Here is a 24,610-nt window from a genome sequence, read left to right as displayed (position 1 = left end):
GAAGTGATTCCTGGTGGACTGACTGCTGCAGCTTCATTACTAAACTGAGAGCTATCTGCAGCTAAATGTAGCCGCGTCGCTAGCATTAGTTAGCATCGTCGGCGCTAATGTTAGTTAGCTCTGTGAGGACTCTCTCTCTCCTCCCTCCTGACTCAGCTGAGTTGTCCGGAGCCAAACTCGGCAAGAAATCTACCTCGGCTCTGCATTCCCTTGTCATCAAATTAACCACCGTCGTGTTGGAGGCTGTGTGTGGTTTTTTTTTGTGTGGTTTCACGGTCCCTGTCAGAAGATTAAACAGGAGGTGTAGGACTTGCTTGTTTATGTTGTGCACTGGCTGGCTGTACCATATCGCGCCGCCATGACGTCACGAGGCTACGTAGCTGCCGCGGTGGCGTTTACCCCGCCTTCAAAGTAAGGGTGCTGTCGGAAATGCAAGCTCAAATGAGACAAAACCTCTTCTCAGTCCTCTCAGTGTTTCAGTTATGGAGCAAATCATTTAAAAAAAATGCTCATATTGATTTTTAAAAACCTTGAAATTGTAAACTTGGCATTCCAACTTCTTGATGTGATAAGTGATTGATACTGTCAAAGTGCACCAGATTAATTAATTTAGATTGCAAATTTTCAAAATTTGGTGGTTTGACAGTGGTGCAGTTTATTTTTGTTACATGATTCTGTAGTTTTAATGTATTATTTTGTTTTTCTTTTTTATCCTCCCCAAAGCAACAACTTTCTGCAGCTGACACAGTGCCCTCTCAAGCAGCATCTACAGCAAGCAGTGTCCCAAGCAAAGCGATCTGGCTACTCAGGTAAAAATAAATGTGTAGTGCTTTATATTTCATAAGTACATCAGTGATATTTTAAAATATTTTGACAGCGGTACAGTTTATTTTGGTTACAGTACACGATTCTGTAGTTTTAATGTAGTATTTCTTGCAGTGTTCTGTAGTTTTAATGTATTATTTTGTCTTGGTTTTTATCCTCCCCAAAGCAACAACTTTCTGCAGCTGACACAGTGCCCTCTCAAGCAGCATCTACAGCAAGCAGTGTCACGAGCAAAGCGATCTGGCTACTCAGGTAAAAATAAATGTGTAGTGCTTTATATTTCATAAGTACATCAGTGATATTTTAAAATATTTTGACAGCGGTACAGTTTATTTTGGTTACAGTACACAATTCTATAGTTTTACTGTAGTATTTCTTGCAGTGTTCTGTAGTTTTAATGTATTATTTTGTCTTGGTTTTTTATCCTCCCCAAAGCAACAACTTTCTGCAGCTGACACAGTGCCCTCTCAAGCAGCAACTACAGCAAAGTGTCACAATGTTCTAATAAGCATGTCTTTTAAGATGCACTGAAGATTCCTGAAGCATGTGAAATGTGTTTTTTTTTTTTTTTTCAGGGTGAAACATACCTTGTTGTTTTGCAATGCAAACCCTGTTGGACAATATTTTATTGAAAAAAATATTTTTTCACTCAAGAAAAAAGTGTTAAATTAAAACAGTTGCCTCATTTTTTTTTTAAAGTCATTGTTTCGATAAACAAAATATTATGAACAAATTTAGGCAATTAAAACTGCAGAAAAACTATGTAAAATGTTGTGTAAATGTTACTTATTTATAGTCCATAAGTAAAGTTTACAAAAGTATTTTGAAATTACCTTAAAAAGCCATTGATTTTAAGTGAGATTTTCAGTTTGAAGCAGTCAGAGTCTAAGTAAAACTTACAAAGAAGGAGAGGGTAAAATTCAAAGACCATATTAATAATCAACAGCACCTGAGGTTTGCGAGTAAAATAAACTTATACCCGCAAGTAAAGTTTAACTGACGATCGCCCCTGTAGAATTTACTTGTAGTATGTAAGTGCAAAAACTTTCCTAAGTTTTCTTGAGTAAATAATACTCCAATTTTTTTTCAGTGTTGAACCCAAGGAGCTACACCATGAGAGCTGGTAGAAAGGGCTAGTTTTGTGTTAAACAGCTCAGCGGACCGCATTTCTCATCACCAGTGGTGTAGTCCAGGGTATACAGGGTTACACGGAGTATACCCACTTATTTCTCAGTCAGCACTGGGTATACCCACTTCTAAATCCCCCTGATGTGCACCATTCTGTAGTACCTGAGCCAAATTGCCCATGTTTTCCCCTAGGATGGTGAAGCCATGACCTGCCCTACTCTGCCTCTAATTAGCTAGTACTCGTTGCCTTCACTGATTAGATTGGTTAACTTCAGGCATGAGGACTGATTAGCCAATTAGAGGCAGAGTAGGGTGAGTCATTCCGAGGAAACTATTGCTAACTAGCACCGGCCACCTCTGGAGCCTGATTGGACACCTCAGGTGCCAGTGCCACCCCAGATGATTGACAGGTCACTGCACATCTCTTTGAAAGATGTGTGATTATTGGAAATGCAAACGAGAAAGGCAGAATAAACGTCTTTCAAATGAGTGACACATATTGAGAAAACCTACTTTCTGAGGTAAGTTTTAAGGTGGTTTCCAGATGAGTCACTGTTTTAAACTACTGGCCATGTGACTACACATTTAGAGAAGAGATTTTGTTGCCAATAGTTAAACTGTGTGAGTATGCTAACATTATTAAAGGCAAACGTTATCCAATGATTACACTCATTTGCATTCATACATTTACATTCATGCAGCTGCTTATGTGACCTACAAACTGCTCCTGATCAAGTCATGATAATTTTACAATAATGAGCAAATACTACTGACAGATTTTTGGGTAAAGTAAATAGAGTAGTCTGACATGTTACTGTTTCTAAAATGGCTTTTTTCTGGACTAAAAAAAAATTTAAAAAAAATTGAGAGTATACCCACTTCTGGGACTACTACACCACTGCTCATAACCAACACCAAAATGATGGCTACCTTGGTACATTTTACCTTGTGAAAATCATAGCAAGTATGGTCATGTTGAAGCTGCAGAGACATGTTCAGCGACTGAAAAATGGTGGACAGTTTTGAAGACTTTTGGGTGTGTGTTTTTTCTGCCTAGAAAGCAGATGCAGACTCCACATTTCTGCCTTCACAGGAAAGAACTGAAAGGTCCATGGTTGCCCTGGAAGAAAAAACACTGACTCTGTCCCCAAACTTTGCCAGGGACAAAGAGAACCAGTGTAGAGTCTGGATATTTCCAAACTTAAAAACATGGAGCCAGTGAGAAGACAAGAAAGAGAAAGGAGTTAGCAAAAATGCTCCAGGATGACAGGACTAAGAGTGTCAGGGGACAGTGGAACAATAAGGCTCTTTGTAGATTAAATGTATAAATGGACTCTTACTAGGCACATTTGTTAGTGCATTTTTTGCATGTCTGAACCAGCTCAATCAATCAATCAATCAATCAATTAAACTTTATTTGTATAGAACTTTTCATACAAATTACATGTAGCATAAAGTGCTTTACACCAAACCCCCCACTGTCCCACATTTGCAAATAACAATTTTAAAAAAGCAACAGAGTAAAACAATGTTAAAAGTAAGAGTTTAACCAAAAGTTAAACTAAAAAGATAGGTTTTAAGTTTACTTTTAAAAATATAAACACTTGCAGTGAACCTCAGGTCCTCAGGTAGACGGTTCCATAATTGGGGGCCATAAAAGCTGAATGAGGCCTCACCATGAGTTTTTGTGTGGACTCTAGAAACAGTTGAAAGACTACTACCTGAGGGTTTGAGAGGGCTCATATGTTTAAGATTTATAAACCAATAAAAGCATTGTCAAATTGATCCTGAAGCTCACAGGTAGCCGGTGCAGACACCTGCGCACTGGTGTGATATGCTCTCTCTCTCTGGTCCTCACCAGCAACTGGGCTGCAGTAACATCACTGACATCATTAACACCATGCCCTGGCTTAGAAACATTTGAAGCTTTGTTTCAAAGTATAATTTCTGTCACCAGTTGCTCAAGTGATGCCAGCCTGTTTCATTTTCAGTGAATGTAGTTACTACTGTATGTGATAATTCAATAACTGGCAGTGTGTTGCTCAGATAATATAGACTGACCTCTGCTGGATGAAAGAACAGCCCTGTAAACCACTATGTGAACTACAAATGCTACACTGATTTCCATGCCTAAAAATTTTTCCTAAGGCTTACCAACTAAATGGTGGCACTGACAAAAATGGTATAAAAAAAAGGCCATCCTGGAAATCTATTTGAGTTTGCCAAGACTGTCTTTGTCCAGACACAACATAAATCTGCTCTTAGAATCAGATTAAACCCATGAGGCAGCTGTGGCTCAGTTGGTAAAGCGGGTCGTCCAATGAACGAAGGGATGGCAGTTTGAATCCTGCCTCCAACTGTCCACATGTCGAAGTGTCACTGAACCCGAGGCTGGCACCACCCACTGGCATATGAATGTGTGTGAATGGGTGAATGGGAGGCTCTGTAAAGCACTTTGGGCACCAAAAAAGTGTGGAAAAACACTATATAAGTACTGACCATTTACCATGGACTTTGATCAATAGGTCCTTTCCCACCGCAGGAACTTTTGCAGGAACTTTCTGTATTACCCTGAACTTTCAAAGTTCCTGTTGTGTTTCCACCGAAAATTCCCTGGTAACTGACCTCCTCCCGGCCCCAAATTTACCCAGAAGAAGTACCTGGTAGGGAGGTAGTACTTTCCAGATTACCAGGAACTTTAAGGGGCGGGGCTGTGTGCTGGAGAATGCTGAGTGGTGGACTAGACTCGCAGCATTTCCGCATTCTCTTCACCGCCAATATTTAACTCATTTAATTTCCACAAGCTTTGTATTTTGATAATTCGGAAAATGGACCAAAAGAGAAGCTACAACAAGTGGACGGACGACGAGGAAATTCAGACAGACTTTGAATCATCGACACGAAACGAGTGAGTAAAAGCTGTCGGAGCCAAATATAAGATACAAGCCTAAAGAAATACAAGGAAAGAAGAAGAAATTTATTCAGGATTAAAAGAAACTAAAGGACCACAACGGTCGCAGTGGATCCGACTGTGGAACAAATCAATGTATACCAGTATATCAGAAATTTTCACTGTTTAGTTCATTCCATGTTGCAACAGTAGTCAGTGGAACATCAGCTGTTTTAGACAACAGTGAAGTCCAGTTAACCTAATGTTAATGCTAACAGGTCAACAGTCTGACATTAAACCTAAATCAGAGAACTGGATGTATACGTGTTGTCGCCGTGAGCTGAACACTGATTTATTTTGTATGTTTGTGATATCCACCTGAAATGGACCGGACGGACTCACCTCTTTTTCTGAACCTGCGGCTCATTTGTGTCTTGGTCCATCGTCTACTGCTGTTTACAACGGCCCAGGTCAGACAGGTCACATGGTACATCACACTGGTAGGAATCTGTCATCATGTGTTCTGTGATTCATTTATGCATTTTTATTACTCTTCCAATAGGAAAGCGAAAAAGGGACTAGGACCATGGAGTTCCAGACCGGCTGTCCTAGACTAGCTGGACCAGACCCTGGTCCAAAAGCCTGAACCTTTCACACGTGTTTATTTCTCTTTTAATCTCAAGGCACCTTTGTTTTGTTTAAATTTTAATAATAAAAAAAAAAAATCTAACCTAATACTGTCTGTTCGTTTACAAGGCATCAAAATATGAGTTTAAGTACTTTTATCAGTAGTATGCAGTTGAATTAAATGCAGGCATTTGAGTAAATCTGTCTGACTTTAGGTTGAACCTGGACTATATCTGTAAAACAATAGAAATGAAACAGAACCATCCATCACACTTAAAGTTAGATGTGATTTAGTTTAAGGAATGAGAAGTTGAAAATACATGTTGTACCATTTTTAAATACAAATAAAGGTATGATGGTTAACTTTATTTGAAATGTACTCCAGATGGATTAAGTGATTCAACAACCAGTAAAACGTTAAACCCAAACCGTCCACTTACAGTACTGTGTCATTTTATTGTGCTAGAGGTTAATTTGTGAATGTACATGAACTGGACTACAGTTTCTGTTACTGCTCCCTCATCAACCTGATTTGAATAAATTACCTTGAACTTTCGGGTGCGGTGGAAACGTAGTTACCAGGAACTCTTTTACCCCAAAAAGTTCCTGGTAATAAAGTTCCTGGGCCTTTTGGTGGGAAAGGGCCTAATGATGATAAATCATTTAAGGTTAAATAGAAAGAAAAAATAATAATTTATGGACTGTAATAATAATGTAACTACTACTACTAATTATTATTATTATTATTATTATTATTATTATTATTAATAATAATAATAATAATAATAATAATAATAATAATGATTCTTACTTATAGTATATATGAAGCAAGTTATAGAAAAAAATTCCTAATTGAATTTCAGAGTCTCCTCCCTCTTATATGCTACACATGAGAATTTATCCTCTGACTGAAAGTTCATATAAATCCCCCGTGTGCTTGTAAGTGTAATGGAATTTTAACTTCTTTATCTAATTCCCTTCTCTGTTCCCAGATCCTTTCCTGACAACCCTTCCCCACTGTATGCTAACTTTCACAAATACCCCCCACTGCCTGATAACTTTCCCATATCTTTACCCAAACCCCCCTATCACTCAATCAAAAACGCCCATTGAAGAGACTGGAGGTGTCACTTGCAAATGGGATTCACCCTATAAAAGATGGATCTAGTGAGCAGCACTTTGTCTTTTCTTCACAATCACCACTCATGTGCAGAACTGACCTTTCTTGACAAAGAAATAAAATACTGTCAGCCAGCAGATGTCTCTATTTCATTATTCACCAGCAGCAGAGAAAAATTTCCATAGCATAAGCGAATAGGTTAGAGCTATTTTGTTACCGAATTATGATAAAAGAGGAAATGACACAGAACACATTATTTATTACTTACTTAATTTTTTGGTTCCCTTTCAAAAGCCACTGTCTTATATCCTCCAGACATGAATACCAGTACATAATAGAAACAGGTTGAACTTTATTTCAAAACATATAATTTTACAATATACATACAAATAATAAAGTATAATTTCTATTGTTGTTGATCTTCAGTGACAGCCGCCTGTTTCATAATGACAACAAATGCAGCTCAGTATAATAACTCATTAACTGGCACAGACAGTAGCACTGGTTGAAAGCTTCAAATAAGCTGAAATTAGCACTTCATGACATGAAATTGAATGGGTTTTTTGAGAATTAGATGACTTACATTCAGAAGATACAACCCCAATTCCAGAAAAGTTGAGATGCTGTGTGACATGTAAATAAAAACAGAATTCTAATAATTCTAATTGGGGTTGTAGATAAAAATGGATTTGATTACACAACATATTACACTCCCTGTGTGTCTCAACGATGAGGCGTTTGTGCTGGATAAAGTCAAAGGTCTTCAGTTCTCCAGAGGGAGTATGGGAAATACAAATGTTCCCAATGGTAAACCTTCTGAGACCTTCTCCATCTGTGGTTAGGCCAGCCTCGACTTTATTTTGCAGCAAAGGGTCATAGAGACAATCATGGCACATATCTGAGGGCAAAATACACATGACTGTAATAAATATAAAGTACAACTCTAAAAACATTCACTTCCTCCAGAGGTTTTAGTTTAATATGTTCTTACCTCCAGAGCAGCAATACCCAGCGCCACTCCCACAATAACCACAGCATTCTCATCTATCAGATCCTTAATCTTCTGGAAACAACCAGAGACGACCTGAAGGACAGATAGAGAAGGTGGGTGATTATCTAAAATTGGTTATGATCGTAGAATAGAATAGAATAGAATAGAATAGAATAGAATAGAATAGAATACCACATCAGAAGCAGCCGCTGTGTGGTTACAAGGGTTACTAGAGCTCAGACAGCACGCGGGCGGGTATTGACTGCCATGGGTGTTGTAGTATGGAGATCCTGAGAAGTCAGAGTAATTGTAGAATCCACAACATTTTAACTAATGAAGAAAATAAGAGAGGAAATGTCACACAAAACAAATTAGCATAAAAAAAATCTATTTGGACATTATGTAATCCAATCAAGACAATACTGTGCTCATAGCTGTGTCCCAGAGTCCTGTGATGTCTTTATTATTCCCATAATCCTTCTTGATGTTTCCCATTGCTGCTATACCAATCTCCGTGAACAACTCGTCTGCCTAGAAAGCAGAGAAAAATATCGGTATCCCCACCCAAGGGCCAGTAATGTTTATGAAAATATGTCTTCAAAGTATCTTGTAGTTATATCTTAACTTACCAAGGGTCTGAAAACCAGGATCACCACCGCACCTGCGACCTCCGCGATGAAGACCAACAGGACTATGATGAAAAACTAGGAAAAACATTCAAATGATATTCATTTCAGTGAGATGATGTTAGTACAAGCACTGTCAATAGCTAAATTTATTTTCTGTGATCATTTTAAAGGTAAGAGTTTGATGTTCTAAGAAAAACAGTGCTGTTGGTTTGTTTCAAGTTAGAAGATTAAAACCAGTACTAGTACTAGTTGACCCATGGGAATCCATGAGTTCTAGAAGCAGTAGAGTTTATAAAATGAGGAGCTGAGCTAAACCTACTTAATACACAGATTAGGAAAAATATAATGGCCCTCATTTTGTTTTGTACTGACATCGACGTGGACCATAGACTTTTACACAGGACTAAACATGACAGTTTATTGCGACTCACTGCCGTCTGCAGTGACTTGCAATAACTGCAGTCAGAGATCCGCTGAACTCTGGTTCATTTGATCGGAGTCTGCGCAGAATGGTCTGTCACCATGTTACGGTGAGGGGTGGTGGTGGTGGGGGTGGTCCGGAAGGGGACATTAACGGGCTTGACGGGTTTGACCAGGGACTGGCAGAGTGGAACCGGGCCACAGTAAGTACCAGACCGATATTGTTTGTGTCTGATCACAGCTGGATCCTGTTCTCCCTGTTGTGTCCTGATGTTTGAATGGACTTGTCTGCAGACTGCCTGTAAGCCCATTGTAATTTTAATAACAACTATCACTCAATAAGTATTGGTCGTATCAATCAGGTGCTTTTGCCTGTCTGATCCTTGACCCAAAATACGTAAGTACTCCAAAAGGCAAAGCCAGTTTTTCAGTTACAAAGCAGACACACATACGCGCACACACACACACACACACACTCGCGCGCGCACACACACTCACACACACACACAGAGGCCACTTGGTTTTTATAATATAGACTAGCTGCATTGTTTTGAGAGATTAATGTTTCTCCATTCCTGTCTGATCTACAATTCTATCACGCTGCTGTAATAGATGCAGTATGTTATTTGTATTGTCTTTCTGAAATATGCAAGGCCATCCCTGAAGAAGATGCTGTCTGAATTGGGGAATATGTTGCTCTAACAGCTGTATGCACACTGATGGGCTCTAAAACACCCCCAAATAGTTCATGGGCCAAGACCAGATATTTGGGATATTGGTAACACCCAAGGGGGCAAGTTCTAGTGATGCATTTTGAAATGGCCTTTTGAAATGGCCAAATATTATCTATATAATATTTGGCTATCATAGCCATTCCAGAGTAGTAGCTTAGTCATAGCTATCAGCCATTGAATAAACCCAACTACCCACACTTGTGTTAATTATGTTATGATTCCATAGACGCTGAGGACGAGTAGGCTAGGTTTGGAAAACAAAAGAAATGCCTTACTGCACAAATACCTACATACCTAGTTCCCCAGTCTTTCTTATTTGTCATTTATGTTATGCAAAGCATACCCACTTGTGTGGGTGTATGTGTATAAAAGTTGTCTGTGGCTTTTACAAAAAATGTGTTTTGTTGTTGTGTTTTACAGTTTTTACATTTGTGAAGGCTTATAGTTATGGAACGGAGTAGCAAGGGGAATCTACATTACCTGTCTGGGGGGAAATACCCAGACGGCTAAAATAAATCTCAAAAATTAAGCTTAAGGAGGTTACTGAGAGGTTTAGACTAAAGGGTGAGGCAAAGGTGTATTCAAATATATCTATGTTTTGGTAAAATGTCATTTGTTTACATGTACTTGATGAATGTTCAGTGCAGGACAGCTCTTCTATGGGAACACAAAGATGATCTAGTCCCCAAGAAAAGCCAGATCACAGAATGGCTGATGATGTAAATGACAATTCAAACAAAGTATTACCAAATCACAATGTGTTTTTTTCCCTATTAATGATTTTTTTGGGGTGTGTGTTTGTTTTTGCAATACAGGTAATTGATGCATACATTCATATCCTTGCATACATTCATATCCTTGAGTTTGCAGAAGGGTTTTTCAACAATGGAGACATCACAAGCATCCAGACCCATCCCTCAGAGGTTTTAAAGGCTCGATGGGAAGCAGCATGTGCACAGGTTGGAGGTTTGTGGAAAGAAACATGAAGCCATCACGGATGGGATAAATATGGAGACCAAATTTCTCTCACAAGATCAAAATAGTGTATATAGTGTATATATCAAATAAAGTTGACTTGATTCGAATGTAATGTTTCTTCTGTTGTCCCATGTTCAATGTGTCAAGTATCACAAAGGTGAGGTTTGTTACCTGTTGTAGGAGCTGTACTTAATGTTAGTTATAAGTCTTTTTAAATGAGCTACCTTTACCCATATTCATATGAATAAGTAAATAACAGTGTTTCTATAGTATGAGCTTTATTTACTAGAAGTTATAAGCCTTTATAAATATGTTACCTGTAGTAGGAGCTTTATTTGATAGAAGTTATAAGCCTGTCTAAATTAGCTACCTCTACCCATATTCATATGAATATGTAAATAATGGTGTTTCTATAGTAGGAGCTTTATTTGGTCATAGAAGTTGTAAGTCTGTCTAAATGAGCTACGTTTACCCATATTCATATGAATAAGTAAATGATGGTGTTTCTATTGTAGGAGCTTTATTTGATAGAAGTTATAAAAGCCTGTATAAATGAGCTACCTTTACCCATATTCATACAAATAAGTAAATAATGGTGTTTTTCTACTGTAGAAGTATTATTTAATTTTCAAATAGGCGTGTTGAAACGTAAAGTAGCATGTTTTGACGGGGTAGCGTCAATTGATAGACGTCGCCGTCGATATGCTTATATTATACTGGTAGCTTACTTCGACGGAGCAGCTCTCAGATCCCGTTCTGGGCCTTCCTTATCCAGTGTCATTCTATGGCAGGGGTCGGCAACCTGCGGCTCCGTAGCCGCATGCGGCTCTTCAGCCTCCTTGCAGTGGCTCTGTTGACTGCAGTCAAGCCAGCCGCGATTCTCCTCTGCATGGTCAAGCCAGCCGCTAGCATTTTTCTTGTGCGCTACTCATTCGACAATTACGGTAGATGAGCTGCATGGAGCGAATGTGCCTTCCGGGCCACAAAAGTAAGGGTTTATTTATGCTCTAATCTTAAAGACGCAGACAGACGGAGGGTTCTGTCCGTCCTTTGTATACTGTATTACTCACGTAATTCTGTCCATTTTCCGGGAGAATATGGAGCAGTACAACTGGGAACTGCGGAGGCAGTGTTGAGTTTTGAAGAGAATAATTTCAATAAATAGCGATACTTTTCATAGAGCGACTGTATGAGTATGAGTACTGTGTACTTTTGGGGTAATCCTACAACAGATTCCCTTCCAAGCTACAAAAGTATGTTTTTTCATCTGAAATAGGCTTTAAGACTAAATTCAGTGATGAATAAAATTATTTTTTCCAATAAGTACCTCATAAATTTGGTATATTTGGTATTAGTACTTCATATACTATTAGCACAAATACTGTGAACTACTTTTATTGTGTACTTTTGGAGTAATCATACTCAAAAATCCCTTCCAAGCTCCAAAACTGTTTGTTTTTTCATCTGAAATAGGCTTTAAGACTAAATTCAATGATGAATAAAATTATTTTTTCCAATAAGTACATCATCAAATTTGTATTTTTGGTATTAGTACTTCATATACTATTTGCACAAATACTATGAAATACTTTTACTGTGTACTTTTATAGTAATCATACTCCAGAATCCACTCCACACTGCACTTCTGTTTGTTGTATTTAGTGGTTGTAACAGATAAAATTTAAAAAAAAGATTAAAACTTTTAAAAGTTTGTAAGCTCTGTATTTTTTTGCGGCTCCAGACTATTTTTTTTTTGTGGAAGAGGGGGCAAAATGACTCTTTTGATAATAAAGGTTGCAAACCCCTGTTCTATGGGATATTGGTGACATTTCCTTTAGAGAGGTAGACAGAGATTATAACAAGGAGAAAACACTGTCATTCTAATGAATTACAGTGTCATTCCACCCAGTATCAGTGTCATTCCATTTGTCAAGGGAGATGGTGGTCATAAGAATGGATAATACATTGTCATTCTACAGAATGACAGTGTCATTCCATGGGATATTGACTACATTTCCTTTAGAGAGGGAGATAGATATTATAACAAGGAGAAAACACTGTCATTCTTATGACGCTCTGAGCGCTGGCTCCTGTCAGGCTTGCTGACAGGAGCTGGAGGGCTCGCTTGGAGGGCTTGATACATGCGCAAAGCGGGGAGCACAGCTTGGTTCTGAGTTCTGTAAACGAAACTAGTTTCATGATCCTCAAAGGGAACTGGTTCCGAGATCTTTAAACGGAATGGGTTCCTTAAACAGAGCTCCTGCCTGGATCAGCCACTACTGGCCCATTAACTGAGAAAATCAGAGCCGAATTTTTCTTTTTTCATAATACAGTATAAAATAAGTTTTAAAAAATTGGCTCTGTTTTTCCGAAAATTTTTTTTTTTTTTCTTCTTTTATGGGCTCAGCCAGCTGACAGGCAGCTGTCTGTACCAATAAGGCAGCAGCTGACACCAACTGTACTCCAAGTCATCATTGCTCATTTTTCTGACAACTTTGCTTGTATATCCTCTTTTATTTGGACATTTTACCAGGGAGTATATCACACTACTTTTTTTTTTTTTTTTTCCTACTTGTCTTGTCCAGCGTCCTAACAGCAGAATGTTCGTCTGGTTCCTTTTGGTGCTGAACAAATTTGCTTTGCCAAGGTTAACTTCATAAAGTATATGAAGCGCTGTTTGATATTCTACTATGTTTATTATGAGTTTTGTTGAACCACATTTCGATGCCGGACCTGACATGGGGGTGGGGGGGTAGAAGAAGAGGAGAGAACAAGAGAGAAGAAGGTGGCGAAGACCCTCACAAGAAAGTATCAACAATACGAACAGTAACAACCATGGAGACAATTATAATGGTAACAATAACTACAACCAGAACTGAGTAAACTGGGCAGAAGAGAGAGAGAAAAAAAAAACTACAAAAAAAAAAAAAAACAACAATGAAATACATAAGACTTATGAAATGATGAATATAAGAAAAGAAAGCATGAACAAAATATCGTATACCACGTTTGCACAAATAATACCTATAACAAATAATACCAGTAACAAATCCACACATCAGTTGTTCACATTCATCTGCTGTGACAGAGTGAACAAGGTAAACAGACTGAGGTGAAGAACACAGGCATGAAACCACACTCCCTCCAAGGATCAGGGACCGACCGAGAGGGCCCCAAGGCCTGGCCGACCAGCAGACACCACAGAGAGGGGGGATCCAGCCCGCCCCCCGAGAGGCAACAGTGTGCCCACCCCGAAGATGGTCGAGGGAGGCCCCTGCCAGAGGCTCCACAGCAGCCGAGCACAGGCCCCAGGGGGCCAGGGACGCCAGCTGCTGCCCCCCCCGCCAGGGGCCAGCCACCCAGGGGCAGCCAAGGTACCGGTCCCCGAGCCCCACGAGCCCAGGAGCCACCTGTCTCCCCGGGCAGGGGTCCCACCCAGCACACCGGGTGGCCAGGCTGGCCCAGACAGCCACCCGCTGTAGGCCAGTGCGCACCCCAATGCCACGGCCAAGCACCCCAGGCCCCCACCCCCCCATCCCACCAAGCCCAACCCCTAAACCCCTCACACCCTCCAGTCCCCCACTCACCCACACAAGCATATGCGCACACACCCAGTGACTCCCAGACATACACACCACCCATCTCATATGTTCGACCATTCACACACACCCACAAACACTTCCACCCATGCCCATACACCCACCTATCCACATGCACGCCCACACGTACACATTTACATGTACACATATACCCACACATGTACCCACACCCATCAACAGCCCCTCCCACCCACATGCACACACACCTGCACGCACCAGACACATGTATCCGGAGCGCCCCACCCCCCACCCCACCCCCGGCAGCGAGCAGCACCGCCGCGAGTCCCCCCAAGGTGCGGCACCTGAGTGCAGCCCCAGCACCAATCGCAGCCCAGAGCAGCAACACCAGCCGCCAGGAACCCCACCGTGGTCCACCACCCAGCCAGCAGCCGCCACACCCCCAATGCCCGCATACACGCATCTTTCCCGGTCCCAACCCGACCTGCAGCGGGCAAGAGAGCGGCTAGCCCAGCCACCCCCCTCTGACCACAATCCCCATGCGCACACATCATTCATCAGAGGGCGGCACCAGCAATACAGCCAGGTGAGCCCCAAGCCAATGTCCCAACCCGTCCCCCCCCCGCCCCAGATGGCATCCAGGAAACAGTGGTGTGGGAAGACCCCCCTCCCCCTCACCTCCCCACCTATCAGTGTTTTGAAGTGTGAGGTGTATATGCAAGCGGTTAAAATTGAGGAGCATAACTGCACACCACTGAGGGTGACACCACACAGGCAGCCTCACCCACCAGCACGGCACCGCCCACCAGGCGCCACGCAGCCCGCCCCCCAGAAGTGAATGTGTGGTGTTAGTGTTTCTGTGCGTTGTGTTGTGGGTGGGTGTAAATAAAATTGAGGAGTTAGCTGCCCCAGGGTACCACAGAGGGAGGCTGTTTTAGTGACCACCCCCGCCATACCCCCTCGGGATGTGCACCCTCCCCAAGACCCAACGTGCTTTCTGTGAGGGGGGTGGGGAGGCGAGAGGTTGGGGGATGGTATGGCTGGGAGGAAGTTCCCCCCAGAAGACGAGCCAGCCGATATTTGGCACCTCCATTCCCCAGTACCTGTCTCCAGGCAGGGGTCTCTGGACCGCCCCACTCCTTGGCGGGGGCCACCAAGGAGCTGGGCAGTCCAGAAACCTCGGGCACCCAGCGACCGCAGCCAGAAGGCCGCTGCCCCTCCAGAGGCCACTCATCCTATGCAGTCGAGGGGGCACGGACCCGGGACCAGCCACCCCAAAGGCCCCAAACAGGCGCGGGGACCCACCACACTCCACACCTCCCCAGTCTAGGGATGCAGTGATCACCGGCACAGTGCCACCCCGCAGCACAAGACCCAGCAACCAGCACCCCTGCCCCAGGTCCCAATCGCCACCACGGCCGAACCCCGCCACCGCACCCCGAGAGAACTCCCGGCGACGCCCCCCACCCCCCACAGGGGCCACAACCCCCCAGGCACACCTGCAGTCCCCCTCCCCCACCACCACCACACCACAGCCTTCCCTCATTCACCAAACATACATGTACATCCACACCCACACACCTGCTCCATCAGCTCCCCCACACACCAGCACACACAGACTTGCATACACAATCCCTTATTCATACTCTTATGCACACATGAGCACTCATTCACACACACCAACAAACCCACACATACACACAAACACGTACACACGCACACACTCACACACATTCTCTCTCTCTCACACACACACACACACACACACACTCCCCCATGCCAGGACTCCAAGGCACTAGCCAGACACCGGGGCACGTACCTGCCCACCCCCGCAGCAGCAAGTCCAGGCCAGCCCAGACACCCAGGTGCATGCCGGGTCCCCCCCCCCCCCCCCCCCCAGGAGGGGCAGCACCCAGACCCCAGGGCCCAGGAACCGCACCCCGTCCACCCCGACCAGCCCAGCCACATGACCTGGGGGATGCCGGCCACTGACCCAGGCCCAACCCGGAGCCCCCCGCCCCACCACCACAGGGCAACCCCGGCAGCGGGTCCACCCCTGCCCCAACAGGGACAAACACCAAGCCGCCTGCAGAGCAGGGCGGTCCAGACCCCCACTCCGAGGGACCACTAGTGACCCATAGCCCTGCGGCACCTCCCGTTGGCCTCCTAACACTCAGAGTGATGTGATAGAGCTAATCACAGGGGACCAGAGAGAATGAGACTGGTCCAATTGATTGTTTGAAGAGGCAGATATTGTCTCATTACTGATGTGATCTAATAGAAGGTTCCTAAACTGGTTAATGGTCAGATTGGCTTTTGTTTTCCAATTCACAAGAATAGTTTTCTTTGCAATGCATAAAGCAGTGAGGACCATGTGTGAGGTGTTAGTATCCATGTTGGTGTGGCCCAGGTCACCTAGTAAACACAGTGTGGAGTGGGCTGGAATATTGCATCTGAGCCATGTTGACAGGTCCTCACATACCTGAAGCCAAAACCTCTGGACAGGTGCACATTGCCACAAGGCGTGTATGTAGTTATCAACAGAGTTATCGGTGCACTGTGAGCAGATGTTTGACTGTGTGAGACCCATCTTGAACATCTTTTGTCCTGTGTAATGAATTCTGTGAAGAATTTTGAACTGAATTAGTTGTAAATTCGAGTTTTTATTCATTTTAAATGCATTTGAACATATTTGTGACCATGACTATTAATCAAAATCAATGGATAAATCTGTCTCCCATTTTGAAGTCGGTAGGTAGATTAAGTCAATTGTTGTAGCATTAAGCCTATATATTTTGGATAGTAGCTTTGGGGTGCGGAGGTTCAAAAATTCTTCCACCTTGATTGGTAGTTGCATGTTTAACTGGTTAGGGGTATATTTCTTACCTATAATCGATTTGATTTGGTGATATTCAAAAAATTTGGTGCTGCTAATCCCATGTTGTGAAGTGAGCATGTCAAATGGTACAAAGTTTCCATCCACTACGATATTTTCTAAATGTGTTATTCCTTTGTTCTTCCATTGAGTAAAGTTTATAATTCTTTTATTTTGCAGGATGTCAGGGTTGTTCCAGATGGGTGTCCGCTTACATGGAATGAATGAACATTTGTTTATTTTAAGAAATTCCCACCAGGCTGTCAGAGTGGAGCTGATGTTCACACTTTTATAACATTTATGATGCTTAATGGTTGAACTAATAAATGGTAAGTCAGAGATTGCTAGATCATCACACATTGCTTGCTCTATATCTAGCCATGGCTCATCTAGATAACTAGGTTTGAGCCATTTGGAGATATACTGCAGCTTGTTGGCTAGGAAATATTGGCCAAAGTTGGGAAGGGCTAAACCGCCCCTGTCTTAGGTCTGTTGTAATGCATTTAGACTTATACATAATGGTTTGTTTTCCCAAAGGAATTTAGATACGTGTGAGTCCAGTGACTTGAACCAATGAGAGGATGGTTTGATGGGTATAATGGAAAATAAATAGTTAATTTTAGGTAAAATCCACATTTTGATGGTGGCAATTCTCCCCATGTGTGAAATGGGTAATTGCCTCCACCACAGAAGATAATCCTCTGTTGTTTTCAAGAGTTGAACATAGTTCAGTTTTATTAGTTCTGACAACCTGGGTGAAATATTTATACCTAGATATCTAATATTTCCTGAATGTATTGTAATATTGGGCACACCTTGAAAGTGACAGTTAATAGGCAGAGCTGTGGTCTTAGTCCAGTTAATGGAGTAATCTGATATTGATGAGTAGTTATTTATAAGTGTGATCATCTGGTAGAGAGATGCTTGTGAGTTCTGGAGAAAAAGCAATACATCATCAGCATAAAGACTTATTTTGTGATCTATATTCCTGGTACGGATTCCTTTTATTTCTTCCTGTTGTCTAATGGCAGCTGCTAAAGGTTTGATAAAGATGGCAAAAAGTGAGGGGGAGAATGGGCAGCCCTGTCTGGTGCCTCTGTGCTGACTGAAGCTTGGAAAAGTTTGATCATTGGTCCTCACGCATGCATGTGGGTTCTTATACATGATCCTAATCCAGTCAATGAAAGATGTTCCAAATCCAAACTTCTTTCATGTTGTAAATAGAAATTTCCAGTTTACCCAGTCGAATGGTTTTTCTGCATCTAGAGAAATAATTATGGTTTCCAGATTGTGTATGTTGGAATAATCTGCGCGTGTTAGTTGAAGAGTGTCTACCTTTAATAAAACCTGTTTGATCTGGATGGATTATTAAAGGAGTTATTTTCTCTATTCTTCTATTTTTAGATCTACATTGACTAGTGAGATTGGGTGGTAACTGGATGGGAATGTGGGGTCTTTTCCTGGTTTTAATAACTCAGTAATGTTAGCTACGTTCATATTTGTGGGTTTTTTGTTTTTGTTCTTTATTTCTAATATCATTTTGTAGAAAGTAGGTGCCAGAATAGTCCAGAATTCTTTGTAGAATTCTGCTGGAAAACCATCTAGACCTGTGGCTTTATTATTGGGCATATGTTGAAGTTCACCAACAGAGAGAGGTGAGTCCAGAGATGTTCTCTGTTCCTGTTGTAATTTTGGTAGATTGATGTTGCTGAAAAACTGATCAATATTATCATCTGATGGGTCTATTTGTGATGTGTATAATGCTTTATAGAAATCCCTGAAAGTGTTATTTATTTTGTCGGGGTCATGGCTAATATTTCCTGCTGGATCTTTAACAGAGTAAATAGTTGTTTTCTCTTTATTTGTTTTTAGTTGATTTGCCAAAACTTTCCCAGATTTGTTACTATTTTCAAAGTTCTCCAAGCGAAGCCTTTGCACCAAGAATTGCATTTTCTTATTTATTATTTCATTCAGTTCCAGTTTAGCTTTCCTTATATTGTTTAGCGTGTGCTCATCTGACGTGGCAGAGTAGGCCTCCTCTAATGATTTAATTTTACCTTCTAGCTCCAATATTTTTGAGGTCTCTTTCTTTTTCTTATGAGAGGAGAAGATTATTTTCCTATGCATTACTGCCTTTCCCACCTCCCAGAGAACACACACTGATGTTCCTGGTAACTCCTTGTTTTCTATGTATATGGACCATTCTCTTTTAAAGTAGCTGATAAACTCAGGATCTTTAAGTAATGATGTATTAAATCTCCAGTTACAAGTTGGTGGCTTGATGTTCTTATTAACCAGTGTGTGACACTGGTGCATGGTCACTGACGGTGATAGGGTGAATTTTGGTTTCAGATATATCACTCATCAGCGAGCTGCTAGTTAGGAAGTAATCTAATCTAGAATAAGAGTGGTGGACTGAGGAGAAGAAGGTGTATTCCCTGACAATGGGATGGTGAGAGCGCCAAGCATCGCAAAGACCAAAATCCATCATGTATTGTTTAACAACTTCTGAGGATTGGTCATGTCTGATATTTCCAGTGGGAGTTAGCCTGTCAACTCCTAGGTCCAGAACTGTGTTGAAGTCCCCTCCGATAAAGAATGTGCAATCTGAGTGATCACAGAGTGATGTGAAAAAGGACTGTTTTTCCAAATTAACGAGATACTGTTTTCTGAAAAAATTTAATTTAAAAACAGAGCCGGATTTATTTTTTTGTGTGAATGCAATACACTTTCGTATGTATCAAACAGCTGCTTAATTACAGCAAAATATTCCTCCAGTCTGGCTATGATTCCATTTGTTTATTTTTTCCCTTGTAACGACTACTTCCGGGTCAGACAACTTAACTAAATTGAAAATAGCAAAATCGGATGAAATGGTTGTTATCCATTTTTTTTCCATTTTTCATTTGAGCCCAAAATCGGGAAATGGAAAAACAAACTGTTATCCAATTTTTGTTCTGGTTTTTAAAATGAAAAACCAAAAAATGAGTGTTTTTTTTTGTTTTTTGATTTTTGGTTTTAAATTGAAAAACGAATGAACGAATGATGCATGGATTCTACTACTACAAGTACAACTATTAAAGGTGCAGTATGTAGCAATTATGTTCTAAGTAATTATAAAATGGCCTTGACTGTCACCAGACATTAAGGAGTCATGTTCATTTCAAATACTGATATCACTGACAAGAGTTGTCCAGCCAGAATATTTGCATTTGAAAAGCTCAGTGTCAGCCCCTAAATTATGTTTATGTTGTCATTGTGTGTTTTGGTCTGATGCTCCACCAATCACCTGTGTTCCAATCACCAAGTCAGTAGCATTTCAGCATCCAGGTTGACAGTTCCCACTGAGCTGCAGCTGGAACATTTCTGATCATAAATGTCTGACATTAATAAACGTAAAAGGCCGGTTTCTTATAATACTATCGGGGGGGGGGGGGGGGGGGGTATGGTAGTGGTCTGTGCCGCTTGTACTTCACGGAAGTAAAAGTGAAACTTAAGGCTCATTTACCTTTCCCTATCTCCTGAATCCTCGCAAACTTTCCTAATGAGTAACTTGTAAGTGAGATATAAGAACTTTTTTAGACAATAGATCTTAAAAATCTTATTTCAAGAAATCTTATCAAGATGATTTTCACTTGTTCCTTTGGCAGATTTTTTTTGCTTGAATTAAGCCAAAAAAATCTTGAATTAAGCAAAAAAGTCTGCCAATGGAAAAAATGAAAATTATCTTGGTAAGATTTCTTGAAATAATCTTTTCAAGATCTGTTGTCTAAAAATAAGTTTGTGTATCTCACTTACACGTCACTCTTTAGGTGATTATGTCCTATTTTAAGTGTGATGAGATACTTTGACGAGAAATGAGAAAAATACACTACAAGATTTAGCTTTTTACCGTTTTTGAAGTCTTTCCTTGCCACTGTCACCAAGTGTTTGCTCCTGGAGGATTCTGTTGGGTTTTTCTGTAATTTGGCTTGAGAGTCTCATTTCGACCACCTATTTATGTAAAGTGTCATGAGATAACTTTTCTTATGATTTGACGCTAAATAAATAAAATCTTATTGATTGATTGATAGCTTTACTTAAGTTGCCTGAAAAGAATAGAAAACAATTAAATTAGCTCCATCTAATGTCAGAAGTTCTTTCTGTGTAAGTGAATTCCTATATCTCTTATATCTTATTTGTTACTTTAATACTGTAGAGCTTTTAACGTTTTTTTTATTTATTTGTTTCCCATTCTCTCTAGACAGGCTAATCTAAGCTAACTAGCTACTGAAAACAAAGAAGCTACTGCCAGCTGCTTTTCAGCAACTAAAGTAGTTTTTTTCAGATGTATTAATTTTTTATCCTAACTCTTTATAAAAATTTAAATGTATAAATGTGTAGCCATAAGACTATGAGGACCCTATACAAAAGTCTCTTGACAGATACACCAGTAAAATAAACCAATTTTTTTTTTCTCCTCATATTCTTAAAGTGCTTTTGTGCAAATGTAATGAGATATAATTTCATTTTTACCAGCCCATCCAACATGGTAGGCAGGGCTGTATCTAGCCTGTCATAGGGTGGGCTGGTTGAAATAACAGATGGGCAACTTGTACATGTACAGATGATAGCGAAGCCAAATAGTAGCCTGAAGGCTGAAAATTTGAATGGCAGCCCTGACAGCACTGAAAAGAAATGGTTTGGGGTTTATTTAAGTATAAGAATCACTTTATTGATCCCCAAAGAGGAATTCAATTGTTGGGCAGTTCATCTGTGTTCATTTACTCCTTAATATAAAATAAAAGTGATCTTAAAAGTCCTTCATGCATATTTCTTTTCATTGGATGAGCTTGACAAATAAAAGAATGAATACTAAATATTAATAAAAGTAATTATTCTCACTGTGGCCAGAATTATACCAAAAGAAGGCAGTCTACTTTTGTTCAAACTCAGACTGAAAAGTGGCACATTAGAACAAATGCACAAACAACTGAAACTTGGCCAAAAGTAAAAATAAAAAACTAAATATATTTTTTCATATTTCACAAACCAAAAAAAGTCTTATTTAAATTCAATCTGAAAAGCTGCAAATGACAAAGAAAACAACAAATCTGTCTTTTGCCATCTAAAACCCTAAACTTTAGACTCAAATGTCAGTAGAACTACATACATATAAACCAACATGAGAAAATTATTAAAATAACTAATATAATTTAGTGACAGAGATCATTTGCCCCTCACTCGGTTTTTGTCCCTTCCTTGGGTGACGGTTGTGTGTTTTACTGGCGTTGTGCTGCCCAGTGTGTATGTTTTATTGGCGTTGCTTTAGTCAGTGTGCGGGTGCACATCAAAAAGTCACAGATACAGTGAAATTCTGATAGAGGAAATTGTGGTATTAAATAGAAACCCCAACAGGTGCAGCAGTGACCTCTATGGGTGCAGCAGAGACCAAGGAGGGTCGTTTATTTCCCCACAGCTCAGAAATGGACAACAGGCAGTGAGCTGCAATATGAGCTCAAAGGGAATGTAAAACGATGACACCCAATCACTGGTGGAAAAGGGCGGGCTGTAGCTGCCCACCCAATTGCAATAAGACCTAATAGTACTGTAGTCTGTTATATTTTTCTATTGGCTAAATGATTTCCCTTAACTTTCAATAGGGTGGGCAAGACGGACATTTGGGTGGGCTGAGCCCACCCCATTCCATGCCTAGTGCTGCCCTCAATGGTGGGCAGGTTTTGCAAATTTTCAACAGCTAGCTATTTTTCTGATAACTGTCTTCAATTGCTTACAAGTTTAAGAAATATCATTGACTAAAATTAGATTTTTTTTTAAAAGAGCAATTTATAAGACTTTATTGGGGATTTTTCAGGTTTGAAAATTCCCAAAATGTCAGGGCTCAATGGTATTTGATGAAATCAAATCAGTAATCTTTGATCAGCCATCTATAATGTATCTTGAATTCACATTTTAATGCCAGACTCAGTTACTCCAAACTAATTATTTCGAATTAAAATGAATTATCTATAAATTATTAGTAAGTACTTAACAGTTTAGCTTTAATGAATATCCCTTTATGATTGGTGCCTTGTTGTAAAGTGGAACCACTGTTTCCCCCTTTCAATCTTTCATGCTAACATAATCTAAAAAAAAAAGTCTTTATTCTTAATCCCTCATTTGGGAAGTGTCATTGTTTCATTCTGTTATTTTGTACATACGCATGCGCAAACAGGACCAAGATGCATGCATTTAATGTGTAGAGAAGTGTCAGACTGTTGCAGCACCGGTGAACTTGCATCTCTCCAGCTACTGGTCCACTTGCACTAGTTTGTCTGAAATGGGACTTGAAATTGCAACCCTGTTTCCTAAGTCAAGCCCCCTTGGGCTGGTGCTGCCACAAGAGCTGCTGGTTGAAGCTGCAATTTCTAAGAGGAGCAGAAGTAAGAATGGTATCTATCCTCCCATTTACCTCTTGTCAAGACATTGATTAACTGTATTTTCTATAGTGTCTAATTAGCCCCCAGTACTTCATGCAACCATGGAAGTTAACCCTTTAACTTTCTACACTGACATTTTAAAGAGGTCTAGATAAGATAAGAAGATAAGATAAGATAAGATAAGATAAGATAAGATAAGATAAGATAAGATAAGATAAGATAAGATAAGATATACTTTATTGTCCCCATGGAGAAATTTTTCCTGGACTCTGTTCAGCTGCAGTTTACAGGTGGAAAGAATGAAGAAGAGCCAACGGAATAAAATGGAGAAGTACCAGATAAATCGATTTGCATGTAATATATACATATATACAGATTCATAAATAAGTTATTGCACGGATGTGTATTGCACACACAGGTATGATATTATTGCACCATGTAGCTTATTACCCTGACAGATGTTAATGATTATTTAGCAAAAAGGACTTACCACACAGTATCAGATAACCTACCAGCAGCAGCATACATCTGCTCTCTTTGACAGCTCCACAGCAGCCTAGAAAGCCAATAATGAGCAGAAGAGCTCCAATTGCGATCAACAGGTAGCCCACGTTGAGTACCTGGTTCAGCTCCTCTGGTGTATTTTCAATTTTCTGAAGCAAAGTAAAGATGGAACCACTGTCTACCTTCACCCAGATCCCGACACCAAGAATGGCAGCACCCGCCAGCTAGGGAGTGACAACAGAGAGAAGTTTTGTAAATATTCAAACTGACTCATATTCACAACAAGAGAACTTCTTATTATTACTTTTTTAAAAATCTTTTTCTTATCATTTTGAGAGACAGGATAAAAAAAAGATCAGTAAATCATGTTTTTCAGTGTGTCAAAATGCACTTACAAAAATGATGGCGTTGAAAAGAAACATCATGCCCTTTAGGAATCTGAAGCAGCCCATTTTTTTTTTTTTGCTGCAAATTGTTTTACCTGCAGAGGGACAGGAATATACAAAATACAATATAGTCAACCTCCTCATTTAAATTATACTGAATTGGATGAGTTCAAATCTAATAGTTCAGTTTGGTCAAACAACATCATCTGTACTGTCATGTGTACTGTACTAATATTTTCCTGAAGTTCACTATGTTAATATGCATTGTCAGTTATGTGACAAATTAACAGTGGGATTATGTGACAAATTAACAGTGGGATTGTGAGGTGGACTGTAGAGTGGAGTGGAAAACACCTGCTCCTTTCCCAGCTTCCCCTTTGAAAGCTTAATAACTTATCTGATTTAACTGGTTATCATGATAAGAAGACATTATCACATTTATTGATCATTGTGTTTGGAGTAAACATTTAAAGTGCATATATTATAGTCTATATTATAGTCTATATCAAAAAACGGCTGATTACGCA

General features: G+C 40.4%; 1 protein-coding gene across 1 annotated transcript in view; it reads right to left on the bottom strand.

Moving 5' to 3' along the window:
- Nucleotides 1-6,925: 6,925 nt before the first annotated feature.
- Nucleotides 6,926-24,610, bottom strand: part of tspan34b (tetraspanin 34b) — a 34,655-nt gene continuing 16,970 nt past the window's right edge. The window contains exons 2-8 of the mRNA XM_030142366.1: nt 24,093-24,178; nt 23,706-23,921; nt 8,211-8,285; nt 8,005-8,112; nt 7,774-7,911; nt 7,582-7,674; nt 6,926-7,488 (exon numbers count right to left, since the gene is read on the bottom strand). Of these exons, the coding sequence (XP_029998226.1) occupies nt 7,429-7,488; nt 7,582-7,674; nt 7,774-7,911; nt 8,005-8,112; nt 8,211-8,285; nt 23,706-23,921; nt 24,093-24,149 (747 nt within the window). The 5' untranslated portion in view covers nt 24,150-24,178 and the 3' untranslated portion in view covers nt 6,926-7,428. The remainder of the gene's footprint in view (nt 7,489-7,581; nt 7,675-7,773; nt 7,912-8,004; nt 8,113-8,210; nt 8,286-23,705; nt 23,922-24,092; nt 24,179-24,610) is intronic.

Source organism: Sphaeramia orbicularis, chromosome 8 (assembly GCF_902148855.1).
Source record: "Sphaeramia orbicularis chromosome 8, fSphaOr1.1, whole genome shotgun sequence".
Lineage (NCBI taxonomy): Eukaryota > Metazoa > Chordata > Actinopteri > Kurtiformes > Apogonidae > Sphaeramia > Sphaeramia orbicularis.
Note: the sequence above shows the minus strand (reverse complement) of the source record. Positions and strands in the feature narration are given on the sequence as shown.